Source organism: Sarcophilus harrisii, chromosome 1 (genome assembly GCF_902635505.1).
Source record: "Sarcophilus harrisii chromosome 1, mSarHar1.11, whole genome shotgun sequence".
NCBI lineage: Eukaryota > Metazoa > Chordata > Mammalia > Dasyuromorphia > Dasyuridae > Sarcophilus > Sarcophilus harrisii.
In genome coordinates, this window is record NC_045426.1 from 352,477,035 (window position 1) to 352,499,153 (window position 22,119).

Consider the following 22,119-nt stretch of genomic DNA (forward strand, 5'->3'; position numbering starts at 1 on the left):
GGTCCTGAGAAGTTTCTGTTTAGAAAAAAATGACAGGTATGTGGTATTTTTAAAGGTGAAATAAATTTTGAAACATATGCCTAATCTCACCTACTAGCTAGTTTATGATCATCTATATTTTCTCATAAAATCATCCTTTGAATTCACTTACTTTATTACTATCAAGTAATATTTTAAATATTCTCAGATAAAATAATTATTTGTATTTTTTTTAATAAAAACAGATTTTTGCAAGTGAGACTCTTAGAACATTGTGCCTTTGCTACAAAGAAATTAGTGAAAATGAGTATGCAGAATGGAATAAAAAATTCATGGCTGCCAGTATAGCCTCTACTAATCGAGATGAAGCCCTGGATAAAGTGTATGAAGAAATTGAAAAAGATCTAATTGTGAGTGTTAACTTGAATAATTTTTCCTATTCTTAAAATTATGATAAAGGTAGTTATTATAGTAAACCTTCCATTTTCTGTTCAGTGTGTGAAGAGAAGGAATCATTTCAATAACTGAAAATTATGGGATGGAAGTAGTATATTTAAACTCAATTGCTATCTTCAAGGAAAAAGTAAAATTCCTGAGCTAATTAGGGGAGGGGGAATGGCAGTAATCAGACTGTATTTTTCTTCAATCATTTAAAAATATAACTTAATTTTTTCTTAATACAAAATGAAATATCTATTAAAGTTGAATTTTTACATAAAATAAGATGTCCTTAATATCACATCAATGTTATTGCATGAGTGGCAAAGTTTTTATACTTTCAAATCAGCTTGAATCCCCCAAAAAATACATTTTTTATGACTGAGATTTTTAACTCATGATGGCTGATGATGGTAAGTCTTTATGGTATTTATTTTGCCACCCTAAAACCAGTATATAGTGGACATTACTTATTTTCAGTGTAGTTAATGTTCAGGGAGTTTTATAATTTAAGTTAAACTATAGTATTAAAATTTTCAACACATATATGTGTGTATATATATATATATGCCATATATATACACACATGCATTTTTATATTTTGTGCATTTTTAAAATCAGTAAATGAAATTGCTCATATACAATGAGAGCAATTTGTGTGTATACGTGTGTGTGTGTGTGTAATTTTCCATGAATGTGGAGTATTAGCCATCCCTTTGGCTAACCTACTCTTGAATATTAACTAATATACTTAATTATTCATTCATAATTTGATAATTTTTTACATTGAAGCATGTTATTTCTATTTATTCTCGAATAATTACTTTTGTATATTACAGTTATTGGGAGCTACAGCTATTGAAGACAAACTACAAGATGGAGTCCCAGAAACAATTTCAAAACTTGCAAAAGCAGACATTAAGATTTGGGTACTTACTGGAGACAAGAAAGGTAAATTATTGTATATCAAAATTGATTTATGAATTCAATATCTAATTTCTGACCAGTATCTTTCACTTTACTATTTTTCCATTTATATCATGTCTAGATCAATTCTCTAAACTTATAGTGATCCCCACGTGCTCCAGTCCATATTGATCACTCCCTTTTCTTAAGTAACTCCCAATCTCTCATCTGTACCACATAGTTCAGCACATAATGCCTATTGCTGTAATAGGGCAGATGCATGCAAAGTTTCCCTTTCCCAGTTTTCTTTGTGTTGACCACACCACCTATTGTGTTAACTCGACATTAGGAGCTTTGATGATGATGAAGCAATTCTCTTATTGGCCAATAAACATAAAGAGCCAATAATTCCTTTTAAAAGGAGTTAAAAGGGAGTTTATCACCTCTTTTAAAAGGTGAGTTACTGTATTTCTGACTCACTTTTTCTTACTATATAACAAGTGATGTTTCCTTGAGAGTTGAAAGAAAAGGGTTATCCTTCTGTTTCCTTCCCCCCAAACAGAAAATTGCACTTCCAACATAAGCTTCTGTCTTGCATAGGCAAGGCTGAGCCTAGATTTTCAGCTGCCTTTTCTTTGTTTGTTTTTTTTGCTGGTTCATACGTGGCTGTCTATAAGCAGCCAAAAGTTTTGTCATTCTCAAAGCACACAAGGGCTGAGCCAGCTTGCAGTGGTTGATCAAAAACAAGCAGGTCATTTGTTTGAATACAAATCAAAACATACTAATTTTCACTTTTTTTCTCTTTTATTTCACTCTTTTTGTACAAAATGACTAACATGGAAATATTTTACATGACTGCATATATATATATATATATATATATATATATATATATATATATATAGAACCCATGCCAGGGTAATTTTTTACATTTTCCCTTGCACTCACTTCTGTTCCCCTCCCTCCCTCCACCTTCTCCCCCAGATGGCAAGCAGTCCTATACATGTTAAATAGGTTACAGTATATCCTAGATACAATATATGTGTACAGAACCGAACAGTTCTCTTGTTGCACAGGGAGAATTGTATTCAGAAGGTAAAAATAGCCTGGGAAGAAAAACAAAAATGCAAACAGTTTACATTCATTTCAGTGTTCTTTCTTTGGGTGTAGCTGCTTCTGTCCATCACTGATCACTTGAAACTGAGTTAGATCTCTTTGTCGAAGAAATCTTCTTCCATCAGAATACAAGAACTCAGAACTTTTTAAAAAATGTTAGGAAGGGGAATCGCATACACTATAACATATCTAGTGCTGAATTTTATAGATGTGTGTGTTTGTATGAAATAAGACATTTAGTAATAAAGTACTCTATTATTTTCCCTTAAAATTGCCCATTCCATAATTAGATTAAAACCTTTGCAAATAAAGAATGGCTTTAATTTTCAAATGTTATCAAAACTAGTTAATTCAGTTCAGTTTTATTAAGTCCCTATTCAGTGTCAGGCATAGGGAAGACAAAAACAACAACAGCAGTCTCTGCTGTCAAGGAGACTGATCTCATTCTTTTGACCCTTTAACTATTAAAAAAGGAATTCACTAAGATATGGATCTTTCATTCAGAAAATATCCATGGTATGGTGAAAAGAACACTAGGTTTTAAGTCTGAAAACTGGAATTCAAATCTTGGTTTTGCTGCTTAGTACCCATGTGACTTTGGACTAGTTATTTTACCTGTTAATTCCTCTAAAATAACAGGGAAGTCATGCAAGGTAAAATACTAAAAAGGAGAAAACAACAACCTCTAGTTCCATATCCTATATTCCTGTTAACTCTCCCGACCAATGTATTTTTCACTTTGAACTAAAGAAATCTTTGTACTCATACCAAAAGGAAGGTGAATGAAGAAGAAAAAACAAAACAAAATCATTTTCTTACTTTACAACCCTAAGTAAGATAATTAGGATCAGAACATGGTGACTTATTAACTGACTTTTTTAATATGAGGTCATGTGTTGAGATAATGATTTGAAAGTAGAAGACTTTTTTTCATTTATTATAGAAATCTAAAAAAGGCAAATTTTAAAACTTTTCTTAAACCCACAAAATTCTGCCTTCCCTTGATATTTTTCTTATGTGTACTACTTCATTCATTGATACTTATTTTAGGTGAGAATGTGTATTTCATTGTATATTTGAGATGACTGTATTATTTCAGATTTTGAGAATTATTGAGTAAGAATACATTTTCCACTTTTATAGGTAAATGTTTTTATGATCTGTATTTTGAAGGGTCAAGGATTTCAAGTTTTTGTATATATTTCCTTTGCTGATTTTATAAATTTTATTTCTGCATAAAAATTGGCATAGAAAGTTCTGTTAAAGTTGTATTTCAGGTCATTTGAAAATCATTAATTTTTGGCAAAGTCGATTTATATTTGTCAGAAAAAGACTTGGAACATCTTTTGATTTAACATTGTCCCTTTATAGAAACAGCTGAAAACATAGGATTTGCTTGTGAACTTTTGACAGAAGATACTACAATCTGCTATGGTGAAGATATTAAGTAAGTAAAAAGAATATATTCTAAGATACTTTAAAATGTCAAATTAGAGGCAAATCAAGAGTAATTGATAAGAAACCCAGTAATAGGGAAAATTTGGTACAGAATACATGACTTAAAGCAAGATCAGTCAGTGGAAATTTTGCAAAGTACTTAAAAGGTTATGACTAGTTTAAAGCTCACCTAGAATTTATTTTATTAAAGCAAATCTGTCTTGAAATCCTCTTTATCCTTTAAAGAATATTTTTTCTAACAAGAAGAAAGGATGTGTTTAATGAATTTCTTAATCTGATAGCTTTTCACTTTTGAAAAAAAGGACTAACATATATCTTTGGATTATAAGGAATATTTTGGGGGTAATAGGCCACTTTTCAAAATTTTAAGGTAACTATATCATCCTTACAATCAAGAAGAGGTCTAATTTCAAATGCCAACCTGAAGTTGAAATGCTAATTAAGCTAGAATGGAAGCATCAAAAATTATTTATGCCAACTTCTGATCTTTAATACATCCAGAGAAAAAGTCTCATTGTGTTAGGCAGATTCAGATATTTAAAAAGAAAAATATTGAAAGACAAGAGGAAGTAGATAAGTGTCATTGAGAGTCCTATTTACTGCCAAACTGGTTATAGAAACCCTCATATGGTATAATAAACCCAGAAGAAAAACTTTAACACAAAACTGTGTCTTACTCTTTAAAAAGTAATGGGGAAAATTGATCATTATTATTAATCCTACTAAAGATGGGGAGTTTTATAGAGCACTATAATAGGATGCTAAACTACACAAACAAAGTTATAGTATTAATTATTCAAATAGGTGGGGCAGTGGATAGAAGGCAAAGCCTGGAGTCAGGAATACTCATCTTCTTGAGCTCAAATCTGGTCTCAGCTATTAGTTATGTGATCCTGGGCAAGTCACTTAACCCTGCTTACCTCAATTTTCTCATCTGTAAAATGAGCTGGAGATCGAAATAACAAAGCACTCTCTGATATCTCTGCCAAGAAAATCCCAAATGTGGTCACAGAGAGTCAAATACAGGCAAACAAAAACTAAAAATTTATATGGATAATTCATATCTGAACAAGAAGGTAATAGTTTCTCCTTTGTTTTCCAGGTCTAAAAGCTAATTTAATAAATAATATATTCTTAATATGGTAATTTAAGTTATTTTTTAAGATAAATAGCTCATTTGTTAGGCTGTTCAATTTTTTGTTTTGTGGTTTTTTTGTTTTGTTTTGTTTGGGGTTTTTTGAGACAATTAGAGTTAAGCTTCTTGTCGGGGTCACACAGCTACACAGGTGTCAAGTATCTGAGGTCACATTTGAACCCAAGTCCTTTGCTGATTTTATAAATTTTTTTATAAATTTTTAGGATTTTAAAATGCTATCTAAAGCGCATCATCTTAGTGAGACTTGATTGTTTTATTCTGAGGCTTATGTACTCCTGGATGTACATTTGTCTGACTACACAAACTGTGACCACATTTGGGATTTTCTTGGCAGAGATATCAGAGAGTGCTTTGTTATTTCCATCTCTAGCTCATTTTACAGATGAGAAAATTGAAGTAAACAGGGTTAAGTGACTTGCCCAGGATCACATAACTAATAGCTGAGACCAGATTTGAGCTCAAGAAGATGAGTATTCCTGACTCCAGGCTCTGCCTTCTATCCACTGCCCCACTGACTTTGGGTCTGGCGCTCTATCTATTGCACCATCTAGTGGCCCTCAACCATTCACTTTTAAACGAATCCCACAGAAGAGATGTGGTATAAGGCAGACAGGACATGCTGAATTCCAGTCCTATAGATGACGCATACTGATTGTGTGACCTCAGTCATTTAAACTCCAAGTTCGCCATTTAATTCCAAAAATATTATAAAAGTTGTCAGTCTCCTTTAGTTGAAGGAGTCTCAAAGGCATCTCTCTACATCAGTGAATTCATAATTTTGAAAGAATACACAATTATTGTACATGCACGTTTGTGTGTGTGTGAGAGAGTGAGAGGAAGGAAGGGGGAGGGAGAGAGGGAGGGAGGGAGAGAGAGAGAGAGGAAGGGAAGGAGGGAGGGAAGGAGAGAGAAAGGGAGAGAGAAGGAGGGAGGGAGAGAGAGAGGAAGGGAAGGAGAAAGAGAGAGAGAGAACACGTGTGTATGTATGAGAAATAGAAAGTGTGTTTGTGTGTGTGTGAGAGAGAGAGAGAGGAGGGAAGGAGAAGGGAGGGGGAGAGAGACAGAGACACAGAGAGAGAGAGAGAAAGAAAAGGAGACTGTGTGTGTGTGTGTGTGTGTGTGTGTGTGTGTGTGTGTGTGTATGAGAGAGAGAGAATGTATTCTTCAAAAATAAAACTGATTATATATAAATAGATTTCTAGGCATTTTTTGTACAGGTTCTCCTCCACCTCCAATAAGTTTAACTATCATAAGGATCTCCTGGCCAACAGGGTGATCCTCTTTGGAAATGAGGGCCTGGTGCTGACCATCCTATGTCCAACTGTCTCTGAATAAAGGATGTTTTGGGAGCGGCCATGATGCTCTTTATGGCTCTCAGAAAACAAGCTGCTTCCATTTCCTAGGACTTTTTTGTGAATGGCCTTGGACCTTGTTAGTCCAGGCTGTGGTTTGTGGCTTTATCCAGGAAGACTTATGGGGACCCCACCCACTGAGAAACTCTACCTCTTACCCTTTGATGCTAAGTTTTAATGGTATTAAATAAATGACATAGTGGAGTTTAAACCACTGAAGCGTGACATCATTGTAGAACAGTTCTTAAATCTTATCCTTAGAAGCAAAAGCCATGAAACCCAAATATTTAAAACAATCACCATATGGCTGACTCTTTTTTGCCCTATGAGCAAGCTAAACAAGAGTCTAAAAAGACAGTCTGCACACTTAGATTCACCCATTATCTTCAGGCAGGCAGTGGCTACAGAAACTCAAGTTTAAAAAGAACAAAGGCCAGGTGCATAGTTCCAAGGAATAGAATTAACAACTCACTCTGTTCTCTGCTATCTGAGTGCCATAGGACATTAGTTCCTGATGCTGATGCTTTTCTGCTCAATGTTCTTCTTTATACAAGCAAATACAGAGGGTGGGGGTCTCTGGAACCAACCTTTGTCCTCTCTGGAAACTGGGGAAAAACACAAGTGGCCCAGTGCTATTACCTCATGGCCTCTTTTCAATCCTCGCAATTCTTTTCAAACTTCCATGTTGTTCTATGTCACTATTCTCAAATTAGAATTATTCCTTTGTTTCCCACTCCAGAATCTTACTCTGGTGTAATTCTGACACGGGCTTATGTCTAATTGCACAATAGTGAAGAGAAGTGTGGGGGGGGTAGGGAAGACATACATAACTAAGGGAAGCTACCCTATTGCATCCTGATCTAATTCATAGTTATTTTTCTCATTGTACTGGGAAAAAAAATCACTTTTCTGCTCTATTTTTCATTGCTTTGCCAAGACAAATGTACATCCAGGAGTACATAAGCCTCAGAATAAAACAATCAAGTCTCACTAAGATGATGCACTTTAGATAGCATTTTAAAATCCTAAGTTTAGTTCCTAAAAAACTTTAAGTTTAAAATGCATTGCTTTTTTTTCCCCATCCAGTGCTCTTTTACACACAAGGAGAGAAAATCAGAAGAATAGAGCAGGGGTTTATGCAAAATTCTCTCCTGCTGTGAATGAACCTTTTTTTCCAACTGGTGGAAACCGTGCTTTAATCATCACTGGATCCTGGTTGGTATGTATCTTTAAATTGTAAAGAATAGCCACTTGAATTAGTTTTTTCTTATGTCTTTGATAAAGTCTCCAATGTTCATTTGAGGCACGTAAGTGATACAGTGGATAGAGTACAAGATCTCAGTTCAAATTAAGCCTGAGACACTTAATATATGACCCTAAGAAAATTCTTAACTTTGTCTACCTTAGTTTCCTCATTTGTACAAGAAAGATAATAATAGCACCTACTTCTCAGAGTTGCTGTGAAGATAAAATGAGATAATATTTTAAGTGATTTGTAAACCTTAACTTATTATAGAAATGTTAGCTATGATAAGGTACTTTATTTTGCTTGTATTATGAATGGCCTTTCAGTCAACACATATATCTAGAACTATCACTTTCCAAAGAAAAAAAATACACATAAATGAATCAACAAAACAGATTCTACCTAATTATAAAGTTAGATTTTCTTATTTTACTTCTTCTCTCACTTCCTTCTCTTCCTTTTGCAGTCTGGATTTCAGCCTAATTGTACAATTGAAACTGTTCTCACCTAAGTTCCTACTGATTTCTTAATTATCAAATTTTTTAGTCTTTTCTCAGTCCTCAGACTCCTTAATCCAGCTCTTGTATGGTACTGCTACATCCTCTCTTTCTGGTTACTTTTCTGGGTTTTCTTGACACCAAGTTTTCCTGATTTGCCTCCTACCTGAATGTTTGACTACCTCCTTTTCAGCCTCCTGTGCTTGCTTACTATAAATTCACAACAACCTCCTAACTACGAACTGGGGTTATTCCCCAGTGTTCTGTCATGATCTTGCATCAGTTCTCTTTCTTTAAGTAAATTCATCAGTTCTCACTAAATTAACTATCTCTATTTTGCTAACCTTTCATATCTACAAGGCCAGCTCCAATCTCTTTCTTTGGTTTGTGAGTATTTCTAACTGGATGTCTTGAAGAAATCATAAACTCGGCAAGTCTAAAACTGAACTCATATTCCCCTTCCTTTCAAATTTCCCTATTTCTTTAGAAGGTACTATCATCCTTATAGTATCTTGACATCATCCTCAGCTCTTCACTCTTGGTTATCTCACATAACCAACCAGTTGTCACATATGTCCATTTCTACTTTCACAACATTTCTCACATTTTCATATAGATATCATCATGGATTCAGGCCCTCATTACATCTCACCTAAATTGTTTTTTTTAAGTTTTTTATCATGGATAATTCTTCAACATTAACCCTTGCAAAACCTTGTGTTCCAATTTCCACCCCCTTTCTCCACCCCCTCCCCTAGATGTCAAGTAATCCAATATATATTAAACCTGGTAGAAATATATAGAAAGTTACATCATAGTACATTTATGCCCATGCAGTTTCCATTTGTAGATTTAAAAAAACATAGTTTTCAAAGTATATTTCAATTGTTTAGAGATTAGGGGAAGGAGAGACAAGAGTAGAAAGAATGCAGAATAACAATTGTGGAAATATCTATAGAAAAATTGCACGTTTAACATATATTGGACAGCTTGCTGTCTAGAGGAGGGAATGGAGGAGGGGGGAATTTGGAACACAAGGTTTTGCAAGGTTGGATGTTGAAAATTATCTTTGCATATGTTTTTAAAATATTTTACATAATTAATTAATTAATATTTTATTTAATAATAAAAAGAAAGAATGCTGAATTTTTAGTCAAAGACCCAGGATTGACTCCTGGTTATGCCCCTTACTTCCTTTATGATCTTGGACAAATCATTTTACTTATGGGTCCCTCAATTTCATTGTTGGTAAAAAGATCATCTCTAAGTTCCCAACCATATGCTAAATCTATGAACCTATTGAACTAAGAAATAATGAAAAATAAATTTTATAATTTAATTCTAAATATTAGAATATATTTATTCTAATAAGTTGTCTAATATCTTATTTACTTTCTAGAATGTGTCTGTTGGTTCAGCTCAGCTAAGAAGTAAGGAGATAGAAATGGGCCAGCTTGGGGCAATGAGTTTAGAATTTAAAAACAAGTAATTCAGCATGGGAAATCCATGTTATTATTATTTTTAAATTAAAACTTTTGATTTTCAAAATATATGCATGGATAATTTTCAACATTCACCCTTGTAAAACCTTGTGCTCCAATTTTTTCTCCTCCTTTTTTTCATCCCTCCCCTAGATGGCAAGTAATCCAATATATGTTAAACAAAAACAATTCTTCTATACATAGAAATCCATGTTATTAAAAGCATAGAGTTCCAAGTTCAAAGAAGACTGTAGGTCTGGTAATTCCTGGGTGGCATAGAGGGAATAAGCCAGGAAGTTTCCCTTTTGGTGATTTGTGGTATACTCCTTTTTCTAATGCATGACAGATCAGTATACTAGGAGGTTGTCTAGCTGTTAGACAACCATTTACCTCACTCTACTTCTTTTCTTACCCAGGAAAACTAGGATAGGTGATGGCAAGGGGAACTCAGTAGAACACATCAGCTGATTAGGCCCTAAGTTAGCTGACAAGGAGTTATAGTGGTAGTACAAAATTGGGAAGAATTGATAATGGATTCCTGTCTAAGGTCGATAGTCACAAATGGTGTATACTCTCTAGATCCCACCTTCTTAAACTGTGGTTCGGAACCCCATGTGGGGTCTTGTAACTAAATAAGGGGATCATGAAATTATGATTTATTATCAATAAATGTTTAATTTTTGTACCTATTTTATATATCCAAAAATTTCTTGGACAAAAGAGGATAGCAAGTGGAAAAACTTTAAGAAGCTCTGATCTAGACAAAGTCCCAAACCTTTTCCTAATAAAGATTTGCTTTTGATGCTCTTGAAATCGTCTGTAGTCATAGTAATGAATGCTTTCTCTTAATATTCAATATCAATTTAAAAATTCTCTTGAAAACGTGAACATTTCAGATGATGAAATTATAGCTGTCCTTAGTTACATGAAAAAATGCTCTAAAGTACTATGGATTACAGAAATGCAAATTAAAACAACTCTGAGGTACCACCTCTCACCTCTCAGATTGACTAAGATGACAGAAAAAGATAATGATAAATGTTAGAGGGGATGTGGAAAAACTGGGACACTAATGCATTGTTAGAATTGTGAAATGATGCAACCATTCTGGAGAGCAAGTTGGAACTACGCCCAAAAGGCTATAAAACTGTGCATATCTTTTGATCCAGCAGTACCACTACTGGGTCTGTATCCCAAGGAAATCTTCAAGGAGGGAAAAGGGCCCACATGTGTAAAAATATTTGTAACAGCTTTTTGTGATAATAAAGAATTGGAAAATGAGTAGATGCCCATCAATTGGGGAATGGCTGAACAAGCTGTGGTACATGAAGATAATTGAATATTATTGTCCTATAAAAAATGATGAACAAGCTTATTTTAGAAAGGCCTAGAAAGATTTGCATGAACTGATGCTGAGTGAAACAAGCAGAATCAGGAATGCATTGTACACAATAACAGCAAGGAAATGCGATGAGCAACTATGAAAGATTTGGTTCTTCTCAGAAATTCAGTAATTCAAAACAATCTCAATACAATAGACTTTGGACAGAAAATGCCATCTGCATCCAGAAAAAGAACTAAGGAGGCTGAAAGTAAATCAACACATGCTATGTCCACTTATTTTTTCTGTTTGTTTTTATCTCTCCTATGGTTTTTCCCTTTTGCTCTAATTTTTCTCTCCCAAAATGATTCATAAAGTAATATGTATTAAAAATAAATTAATTTACTAGAAAAATGAACATTTCTATATCCCCCCAAAAAAACCCAGAATGAATGAATAAGAACTTGCATCTCTATTACTTCTAGCTTTTTTAAAAGCATACATTAAATATTAAATTTAATAGTAAATAGAACCTACTAATACTTCTCTAACTTTTCTGAACCTTTCTGTTTTCATGTGTCTATTTTTAAATATTTCAATAAAAACCCTCCCTTGTAATAAATAAGCAGATTCAAGTAAAAGAAATTCACATGTTGACCATGTCTGAAAAAGTATGTCTTGTTCCTATCTTTTAAGAGATGGGAAGCATATTTTATCACCAGTGTTCTTGACTCATTGATTGGTTATTGTATTAATTGCAATTCTTTAAAGGTTGTTTTTCTTTATAATGTTATTGTATAAATTGTTCTCCTGAATCTGCTTACTTCATTCTGTGTCAGTTTAAATAAATCTTACCAGGTTTCTCTGAATTTATCCTTTCTGTAATTTCTTTGGATGTAACAGTATTACACTATAATCAAAAAGAAAATTTTGTTAAGCCATTCCCTAGTTAATAGGCTTTAATTTTCTTTCCAAATAAACTATGAATATTTTGTACTTAATGGGTTCTTTCTACCTGTCCTTGACCTCTTTGGGTATATATGTGTAGTAGTGATATGATTTGGTCAAAGGACACATTTTAGTGACTTTTCTGTTTTAAAAATAAAAGACAGGTTTTATCACTAGTAAGATTGGCTCTTCTTCTTAATGCATTAGGCTCTCTTTTTAGCTACTCATTTTAGCTACTTTCTGGGGTTCTAGCTAGTATCAAAGACCATATCCTAGGTTAGGTAGCAGAAAGTCAGGGCAAAGTGGTGTTGGTTTTGAGATTAGGACACAATTAAAATGGCAAAGTACCAATAGGATCATTGAAAATCCAAGAATCTATGAACATCATTCATATAAAAAATATTATATTTGAATCCTGAACCTATTTAATTTTACTCCTGTCTGTAACATTCCTCCCCTCCCCTCTGCCCAGTACATACTCATTTATGCTAGAAAACTAATTTAGTTTTTCAAGCTGCCTTAATGGAAGGTGAAATAAAAGAATGAAATGTTGGGTTGCCTTTATTATTCCCTCCATTTCTTTTTTATTCATGGACTTTATTCTAATTTCTTTCCTTCCTTCCTTCCTTCTTTCCTTCCTTCCTTTCTTCCTTCCTTCCTTTCTTCTTTCCTTTCTTCCTATCTTGTTTGCATTCTTTTATTTTGATCTCTATATCTTAGTTTTGGTCTTCTTTTCCCCCAAAATGTAGAATTCTCATTTATCTTTTAAGTTCTGTCAGTATCTGTATAGTTTTAGTTGTTGCCTTTCTCCCACTCCCTCCCTTTCATGTTTTGGGCCCCTTTTACGCCAAAAGCTCTACTTCGAAGACTATTGTACATATGAGTTTGCATTTGTACATAATTAACCATTTACCAATTCTCAGAAGTCATTATCAGATAACACTGGTCAAAGGTAAGCAAATTTTTCCTTCCTTTCCTGATACTGAGTAGATTTGGAATCTGTTAAAAGAACAGCTTTTAGCAAAAATATGGAAGTTTGACTAATTTTTTTCAATATTACCAAAATGAATAATTAGAACAGTAAATATTGGATATGCATTTTTTCCACTCTTAAAGATATTCTCTTGTGAACATCAACTATGATTAAATGTGGGACAAATTTGAGGTAGTTCCAAAGATAAATATTCTCCTCACAAAAATAACTACTTAAAAATGAAAGCATAAGCATAGAGAGCCATAGGTGTATATTGTAAATGCTGTCAAATATGATTCAGATATTAACTGATTTTGCTAAATTGTTTTTTTCTAATTTGTTACATGGGATAGCTTGGTGGGGAAGAGGGAAGAAAGTGTGTGTAGATGAATATAATGTAAAAACATTGGACAATTTAAAAAATGAGATTTTTAAAGCAATTATTAGCTTTAAGTTGGAAAAGCAAATATAAACAAAAATAATTATTTTCATTTCTTTGTTATTTTGTGAAAAGATGTGATATGAAAGAGGAATTATCAATGGATAAGCTTGCGAGGTGGTACCAGAGTGCACAGAGCACTGAATCTGGAGTCAAAAAGACCTGAGTTCAAATGTGACCTCAGACATTTAATAGTTATATGACACTGGAACTTCTTAAGTTCCTTATCTATAAAATGTGATTAATAATAACTACTTTCCAAGATTGTCGTGAGAATCAAATGTGAAAATAATTATTAATCGTGCCTGAAACATAGTAAATGCTATATAAATATTGCTATCATGGTTATTATCAATTTTTATATTATTTTTATGATAAAGACAAATATTTAAATTCATATCATGTTTTAGGATTCCTAGAAAGTGGTAATCTTAGAGCAAAGAAAAAAGGAACATTGTTGACTGTTAACCTTTATCTCTCGGGTACTATAGAATGAAATTCTTCTAGAAAAGAAGACAAAGAGAAGCAAAATCCTGAAACTGAAATTCCCCAGGACAGAAGAGGAGAGACGAATACGTACTCAGAGTATAAGGAGACTTGAGGCTAATAAAGAACAACAACAGAAGAATTTTGTGGATTTAGCATGTGAATGCAGTGCAGTCATCTGCTGCAGGGTCACCCCCAAACAGAAGGCCATGGTGGTGGACCTTGTGAAGAAATACAAGAAAGCCATAACACTGGCTATTGGAGATGGTGCCAATGATGTGAATATGATTAAGAGTAAGTTATGCAAAAAGTTATTATTAGTAGAGCTCATTCTGTGAGGCTGTAGAGATTCCCCATGAAATGCTCAGAGAAAATTGTCTTGGAAATGTCATAAATGTCTTTCCCCAGGCTTTCTAAGTCATTTCTGTGTACTTTCTCAGTGTAAAATAGTGAATTTACTTTTTTTCTGTACCTGTTTTTCAACTATATAATTGCTGAATTGTATTAACAAGATCAGTTTGAGAGTGTGTTAATGAAACATATCTTCATTCCTCCCAGTAAAGAGACCTACAGATGTGAAACGTAGAATATACTGATCAACATTATTTGGTTTTACTTAAATGCTCTTCTTTTTTACAACAGGAAGTTCATTAGGACACCAGTCTTAAAGGATAGTGACCGTCATATTTTTGGGCAAAAGGTAGATTTATGTAAGGGAAGTTATGACAGACAAAAATGAAGGAGTACAATAGACACCAAGAATGATAAATATGAAATGGAATTGGGAGAGCATATAATTAAATTAATCAGTTAGCTAGAGGAAGGAGAAAGATGCCTTTAGAGGGAAGGCCTTATGAGGGGAGGAGAGAGAAAGGCATTAGTGACTATCATATTTTTTAAAAGGCAATAATTAAACTAGTACATATAGAGATATTGGATATATGAATAAAGTACTTAAATATGTATGAATATATATAAAATACATATAGACATATAGTTTATATAAAATCTTTATCATAGCATATATTATATATATATATATATAAATCTTTCATCATAGCATTTTTCTATCTGGGAATATTTTTAAAGCTTTATATATCTATTGCAACCTCACTATTCATGATTGACCCACAGTAATCCATGTCTGTTCATTTTTCTTTAAAATAAAGTGGTTGATTTGGATGAATCCTTAAAATCCTTTCCATTTCCAAAATTTTTTGATCCCATAAATTCATAATCCTATTATCTGTGATGATTGGGGTCTATATGGGACACCCTATAAAAGAGGAATTCATTATTGAAAGAGATTCATTATCATGATCATATCTTACCAAAAGTATAGACGTTCCATAAAACTATAGAACAATTTCAGGGAAGTTTTGGCACAATTTTCTCAATTTTCTTTTAAAATTGTCACTAAAAGAATTAGGCTGGAGAGAAATTATCATTTTTTTTAGATCATACAAAAAAAGATAGTAGAAATAGTGTGAAACTTTGTTAAAGTCAGCAAACACTGCAATTTGAATTTCTGTCTTGGGATCTCATGAGCAATAACTACTACTGAGGTCCTGAGGCAATAGAGTATAATAGAGAGAACCATCATCTGAACATGCCATCAGGAAATTTCTGCTTTGATCTTGGTTTTGCTACTCGCTGTGTGACCTTTAACAAGTAATTTACCCTTTCCAGGACCTCAGTCCCTTCATATATACAATGAAGGGGTTGGACCAGTTATATGGTCTCTTAGGATCCTTCCAGTTCCGTGATTTTATAAATAAACTAAATTAGAACTTGTGCATATGTATATTATCTTGATAAATAGTTTAATAGTAATATTTATTGCTGTGTTTTCCCTTCCGATCTACTTAATGATTCACACTTATATCTCTTTCTTTTTCTAGAGTCTTCTACTCCTCTTCTCGATATATATTCAGACTATATTAGCTTCCTTGGCAAGAGTCTGCAGGATGATGTACGCCTTCTTGCTGTCATCTCATTAACTTTTGTATCTGACTCCATCTCTAGATCTATTCTCATTCAGTTTTGTTTGAACTCTATTTTCACAATTCATGTGACATTTGTTATGATGACTAGGGCCTCTTTATTTAGGCTCTGGACTACTACAGATGCCACTTGAACAGTTTGGACAAGGGCCTAGATATTGCAAAATAAGAGACAGTTCATACAATTATTGTATATTCGGCTCTGGAGAATATATTTTAAAACAATTTTTGGCTTACTAGATATGGATTATACTAAGAGACTTTCCTTTGTTTCCTTCATTATTTTGTTTTATTTCTTATTTAAATCCTTAGTTTCCTTTATTTTAGGCCTAGAGTAGTGATGAGTTTGGAAGTCACATGCACCTAACTTAGATTTCTTCTAAATTTATGAGCCTACAATGTACCATTGGGATATCTTCCAAATTTATTTCAGTTCATAAGCAAACCTTTATTAAGGTTTGCAGTATAGAAAACTGTTAAAATGCGTAGGATACAAAAACAGCATTGGTCCAACCCTCAAAGAGGGCTTCCATTTCTACATTCAAGGTCACCACTCTAGTCCAGACATCATTTCTTCTTCTGTTGACCATTATGGTTGTTTCTTAACTTTCCTTTAGAGACTATACCACTATATTCTTTGTAACTTTATGTTGTCCTTAACCATATAAAATAGAAGCTATTAAATGCAAACTTGGTAAGGTTTGAGTTATCTAAGAAAAAACTGATAACTTTTCCAAGAATATATATTGTCCAGAATTAGATACTTGGAGATTCTGTTGCTTTGTAAAGACCTTGTTTCCTTAGAATGAGAAGATATGGACTGGAGGTCTAGCTTTGATATGTAATAGAAGGCAAGGCATTAAACTTTTCTGACTCTCAGTGTTCCCATTTGTAAAATGATTATACTTATACTGTTTCTCTCTTCTACCAATTTTAGGGTCACAGATCAAAAAATGTCTATCAAGATTTGTTTAAAATTCAAGTGTCTTTCTAATTTAATGAAATGTTACATAGAGGAAAAATAGGAGTTAAAAGGATATGACTAATTTACATATACTTTCAAATAGCTTTACCAAGTCAAATAGCCAGTTAAGTTGGTTTTCTGTTTGTCAAAACTTCAAATCAATTCAAAGTTTGGAATTGATTTTCAAAGTTCTTTTTTGACTTATAAGATGGCTCAGGTTTTGACTGTCTCCTGGGTTCTTGCTCAGTTGTTTCAGTCCTGTCTAAGTCCTCACGAACTCATTGGGAGTTTTCTTGGCAAAAACACTGGAGTAGTTTGCCATTTCCTTCTCCTGCTCATTTTATAGATGAGGAACCGAAGCAAACAGGGTTAAATGACTTACCCAGGATCACACAGCTAGTCAGTGTCTGAGACCAGGTTTGAACTCAGGGAGATGAATCTTCCTGATTCCAGCTCAGTGCACTATAGCATCACCTAGATGCTCCCCTCCTAGACTCTAGGAAGCAGTTAATTTACCATATTCCATTTTTCCTCCCTTTTGTACTTCTTCCTTATTTTTCATCACTGTAATATCTTCTTAATGCTTAAATGCTTTACAATATTTGTGATGATATCCTTTTGTTTTATTTCTTCGATCAGTACAGATCACAACCTCTCTAGCTCTTACTAGATGGTTCCTGTTAAGCTGTTGGGGAACATAATAATTGCCACCGGATAGCCTCACTCTGTCAGCAAGAAGTTAGGCACCGTGTTCAGTACTGGAAATACAAATAAAAGCAGAAAGACAGACAGTTCACATCCTCAAGAATATATGCTCCAATGGAGAAGACACACACATAAAAGGAAGCTGGAAAGGAAGAAGGAAAGAGAAAAGAAGTACCCACACAAGATTATGATGGAAAAAGTCTGGAGAGTCAGGAGTAGAACCTACAGAGTAATGATAATATAACTGGGTTAGATATTTTCCTTAAAATGAATGGGTTTTGATAGGCTAGGCGTAACTAGGTGGCACAGTGGATAAAGTACTGACTCTCAAGTCAGGAGGACCCAAGTTCAAATCCATCCTCAGACACTTAACCCTTAACTAGCTGTGTGACACTGGATAAATCACTTAACCAAATCACCTCAACAACAACAAAAATAAAATAAAATAAAGTAAAATAAATGTCTGGGGAGGAACCAGACAAAGGAAGGGGCCACAAGGGTAGAATGAGCTTTTGGTTAGGAACCTATCCATATTTAATTAAGTTGTTTGTACCACAGCACAGTTCATTTGGGGGCTTAGTGTTCAAAACCTTTCCAACATGGGAAGGAACTCACAGAGCATATATTCCACTAGCCTAGTACTGCAGTGTCTAGAATCACTGATACTTTGCAATGAATCATCAAAACGAAAATGTTAGCAGCTATTGGCTAACACTACTGTAAACAAGTCATAATTTTATTGTTCATTAGCCAGAAAAAAAAATGACCAAGATAAGTCATCGAGGGGTAAAAATATAGTCTTTATCACTGTTGATTTTTTTTTTGTTTTTTTGTTTTTCACTGACAATTTTTTAAAATAACCTTAGATGGTCAGGTTTGCTATATTTTCAAGTCTCAGTATAACCAAGTATTCAATGCTGAGTTGAGTTCAGAAGCATCACTGTACAGAGAGAATTCATGAGAAAAAATGTGCCATTAATTTAATTATCTAAAATATAGGGTCATGTTTCATTTATGTTATTTTCTGCTCATTTTTGCAGTTCCAGGGTATGGGTGGAATAGAGTTCGGCCATTTGGTTGATGTTTTTTATCTTCTAATAAATCCATTACTAAAATATCTTCTTTTGTATTTCTTCCATTAGCTGCCCACATTGGTGTTGGCATAAGTGGACAAGAAGGCATGCAGGCAGTCATGTCTAGTGATTACTCTTTTGCTCAGTTCAGATATCTGCAAAGACTGTTGTTGGTCCATGGTCGATGGTCCTACATCAGGATGTGCAAGTTTCTCAGATACTTCTTCTACAAGAACTTTGCATTCACTTTGGTTCACTTCTGGTATTCTTTCTTCAATGGGTACTCAGCACAGGTAATAATGAGATATGTTTTTTAATTAATGTAAAATTTCAATAATTGGGAATTACTGCTAAGTGAATTTCCATGAAACTCTAGGTTGTGTGTGAATAATTGGAGCTACTTTGATTGTTGAAATTATAATAGCTTATTTTCATTTTGGTAATAGTCTCTTTTGAGGATAGGGATGGGTATTGTTCTTTTTAATTGAAGCATAGTGGTTACATTATTTTGGTCTCTTTTACCCTGCTATCATGTTTCTGGTAGTTTTTAAATGATCATTTATTTAGTGTTTTTAATTAATTTGCTCCCAATTTAATACAGACTCTGTGTATATATGTGTGTATACTTAAAATCTTGAACATAGAATAAAAAATTCAAGTTTATTTAGATATAAGAATAGTTATTGAAATATTTACCTAGAAAAATATAAACATGTAAACCTCTTTAATATCTTTTGTGCCATTATTAAGTCATAGTGTAACCCCTCTTTGAGCACTTGCATGCTTTTGGTTAGTCTTTGTCCTCTGTTCCTATATGTGGTCAGTTAGAGTCAGATTCTCCATATACATTCCTCTCTTTCTCAACAATCTTTTCATACTATAAAATCTCCTTTTATATAACTCATTTTGTAAAGCTGACATTTGCCAAAATGGCAAAGGACTGACTAATTTTAAAATATATGTGTATACGTGTATGTGTGTGTCTGTGTGTGTGTAAATAAATGCTCAGATCACACTTTTAAACTTTAATGTAATTCTAATATCAAGTTTTTATATCTAGTAATATATTGATAATGGAAAAATAATGTCAACATATTCAGTTATTTGAGTATATTATTAATTTTATATATGATCCAATTTATGGGATGATCTGTGTCTACCCATTTTGTAGAAAAATATTTACTGAATTTCTCTTTTTTAAAAAAAAGAATAGAGTTGACTAAGATTTATGTTGGCAACACATCCTTCACAGATCAAAGAAACCCTTATTGCTACTTCTTCCTGTTAATAAATTGAGATAACATACAGTTGGACCTACTGTGTTTCTGAGATAGTATGACCTGGTAGATGGAGTAATAAGCTTAAAGTCACAAACCCTTCTTTCTTCTTAAAATATTAGCTATGTGTACATAAGCCAGTTACTTACTTCTCTTAATAGGTTTGCTCACCTATTAAATGGGGATAATATTACCTATAAAACCTTACAGTGTTATGAGGAATGAATGAATTGATATAAAATGCTTTTTAAACTTTTAAAATGCTACATAAATATACATTGTTGTTTTTTTCACTTTAGACTGCTTACGAAGACTGGTTCATCACACTGTACAATGTGTTATATTCAAGCCTCCCTGTGCTGTTGGTTGGCTTGTTGGATCAGGTATGACCCCTGGTTTATATAGTAAGACTGTTCTTATATAAAAGAGCTGGGGCACATTTGGAGAAGTTAAAATAAATTTTTTTTTAATTTGTGATTTTGGTTTTCCTGAGTTTAATAAGAATAATTATAATGCTAAAATAACAGATGGAAGGATCATCTCTCTTCCAGGTCTCCTTTTCATCATAAAGTTGAGGATGAGGCACTGAACATTATTACCTACCTAGCAAATATAACTTCACACATTGTCTGTAACAGATTTTCCTCCCAGTTTACTCTTTTCTTAATCTAGCTTAATTGGGTTTTGATTATGAAAAAGTTTTTTAACTTTATATTATCAAAATTGTTTATATTACCTTTTATGGTCAACTCTATTCATTGTTTAAGAATTCTCCTACCTATCCTTAGTTGTGCAAGAGAAGTGCTTCCATTCTCTCTCTTTTTTTAATGATGTGATTTTTTATATTTAAAATAGGTCACATTCATAAGATATAAAACAGCGATATCAAATTCAAATAGAAATAGATTCCTGTCACTGAATAGTGACTTAGAAAACTACATACTAACATTATTTGTGTTGTGTTGTATTATCATTTATTTTGTTAAATATTTTCCAATTACATTTTAATATGAGTTTAAGTCATTGGGGAGTTTTTCTGGTGCATACAACTGAGGGCTGGGAGCTTGACATCTCTTATATAAGATATTTATCTAAATTTAATCCCAGAAATCTTTTCATCTTGATATAGTTTTCCAAAGTTTGTATACTTCTAACATATTCTTCTCAAACCCCAACTGTTACCTCCTTTCCATGATGAAACACTGAAATAGGACAATAATAGAAGAATATATAGGTAAATCTGGAAGAGACTGGAATTAGCTCAAGTACAAACAGTAATAATATGTATGTATGTATATATGTATGTATATAACTGCCCCAACCACTAACCAAGCAATGTATAGAAACTTTCATGGGCAAAATGTGTGTGTGTGTGTGTGTGTGTGTGTGTGTGTGTGTGTGAGAAGGATGTTTGGGTTTGGATTTTTTCTGCTTGTGAAATATATGAAATAGACAGAAATACAATATGGTCTTTCCTTTATGCTTATGAGGGTAAAAAAATGGGAAATGGATAGAGGATGTTATCAAACACAAAAGCCCTTTGTACATAAAAATGTAATTTTCATTATACTTAACATGTGACCTATATCCAACAGTCACTAAATTGACAGACTCTAGAGGAATTGAACCATATCCATTTTAATATCATTACAAAATTAAATAATTATAATTCCAAAACCTAAAGAAATAATAGCTAAAAGGAGGGACATGTTGTAGACTTCTTTCAGAAAGGTAAATAAAATAGATGGAGGAATTGGTTTGATTATGTACCTACAAGATAACAAAAAATTCTGTTTGGGGATGGCCAGTTCTCTCTCTTTAAAAAGGAACTCCTTAAAGAGCTAGCTCTTTTTATGAGCCTAAACAAAGAAGATACCATGAAGGTTTCTATCACCCATTGGCATTTTATTACAAAGCAATGCTTATTGAAAGAAACAAGACCAAGAAAATAATGTGAATAATTAATACAATGGTTTAAATTAAAGAAACCAAAAAGCTGTTGAATTCTGAACTGCAATAAACATTCTCAGACTTGGTGAATGGTAGAGTACCACAGCTGTGGAGTGTGGTATTTCTACACTGTCAGATGCAGGTTCTTGCTCTGTAGGTTAATTATTAAATATTTTTCTTTATTACAAGGATGAGGTTAGTTAAGGGGAAACAACAGTAGTATTTTTAAAATATTAACAATAAAGCTTTTGAATACTGTAGCAGGCTGAAGAAGTTTGAAGAGTAAATAATAAAGATATGTTTTAATGAAATTCACAAGTCTAGAGAAGAAACCATCTACCATATACATTA

At 33.2% G+C, this 22,119-nt stretch overlaps 1 protein-coding gene across 2 annotated transcripts in view; it reads left to right on the plus strand.

Annotated features, from left to right (window-relative positions):
* Positions 1–22,119, plus strand: part of ATP8B1 (ATPase phospholipid transporting 8B1) — a 129,743-nt gene that overhangs the window by 99,226 nt on the left and 8,398 nt on the right. For both annotated transcript variants that reach the window (XM_003759968.4, XM_023496170.2), the window contains exons 18-24: positions 225–389; positions 1,257–1,368; positions 3,811–3,886; positions 7,492–7,624; positions 13,802–14,090; positions 18,611–18,834; positions 20,118–20,201. In XM_003759968.4, the coding sequence (XP_003760016.1) occupies positions 225–389; positions 1,257–1,368; positions 3,811–3,886; positions 7,492–7,624; positions 13,802–14,090; positions 18,611–18,834; positions 20,118–20,201 (1,083 nt within the window). The remainder of the gene's footprint in view (positions 1–224; positions 390–1,256; positions 1,369–3,810; positions 3,887–7,491; positions 7,625–13,801; positions 14,091–18,610; positions 18,835–20,117; positions 20,202–22,119) is intronic.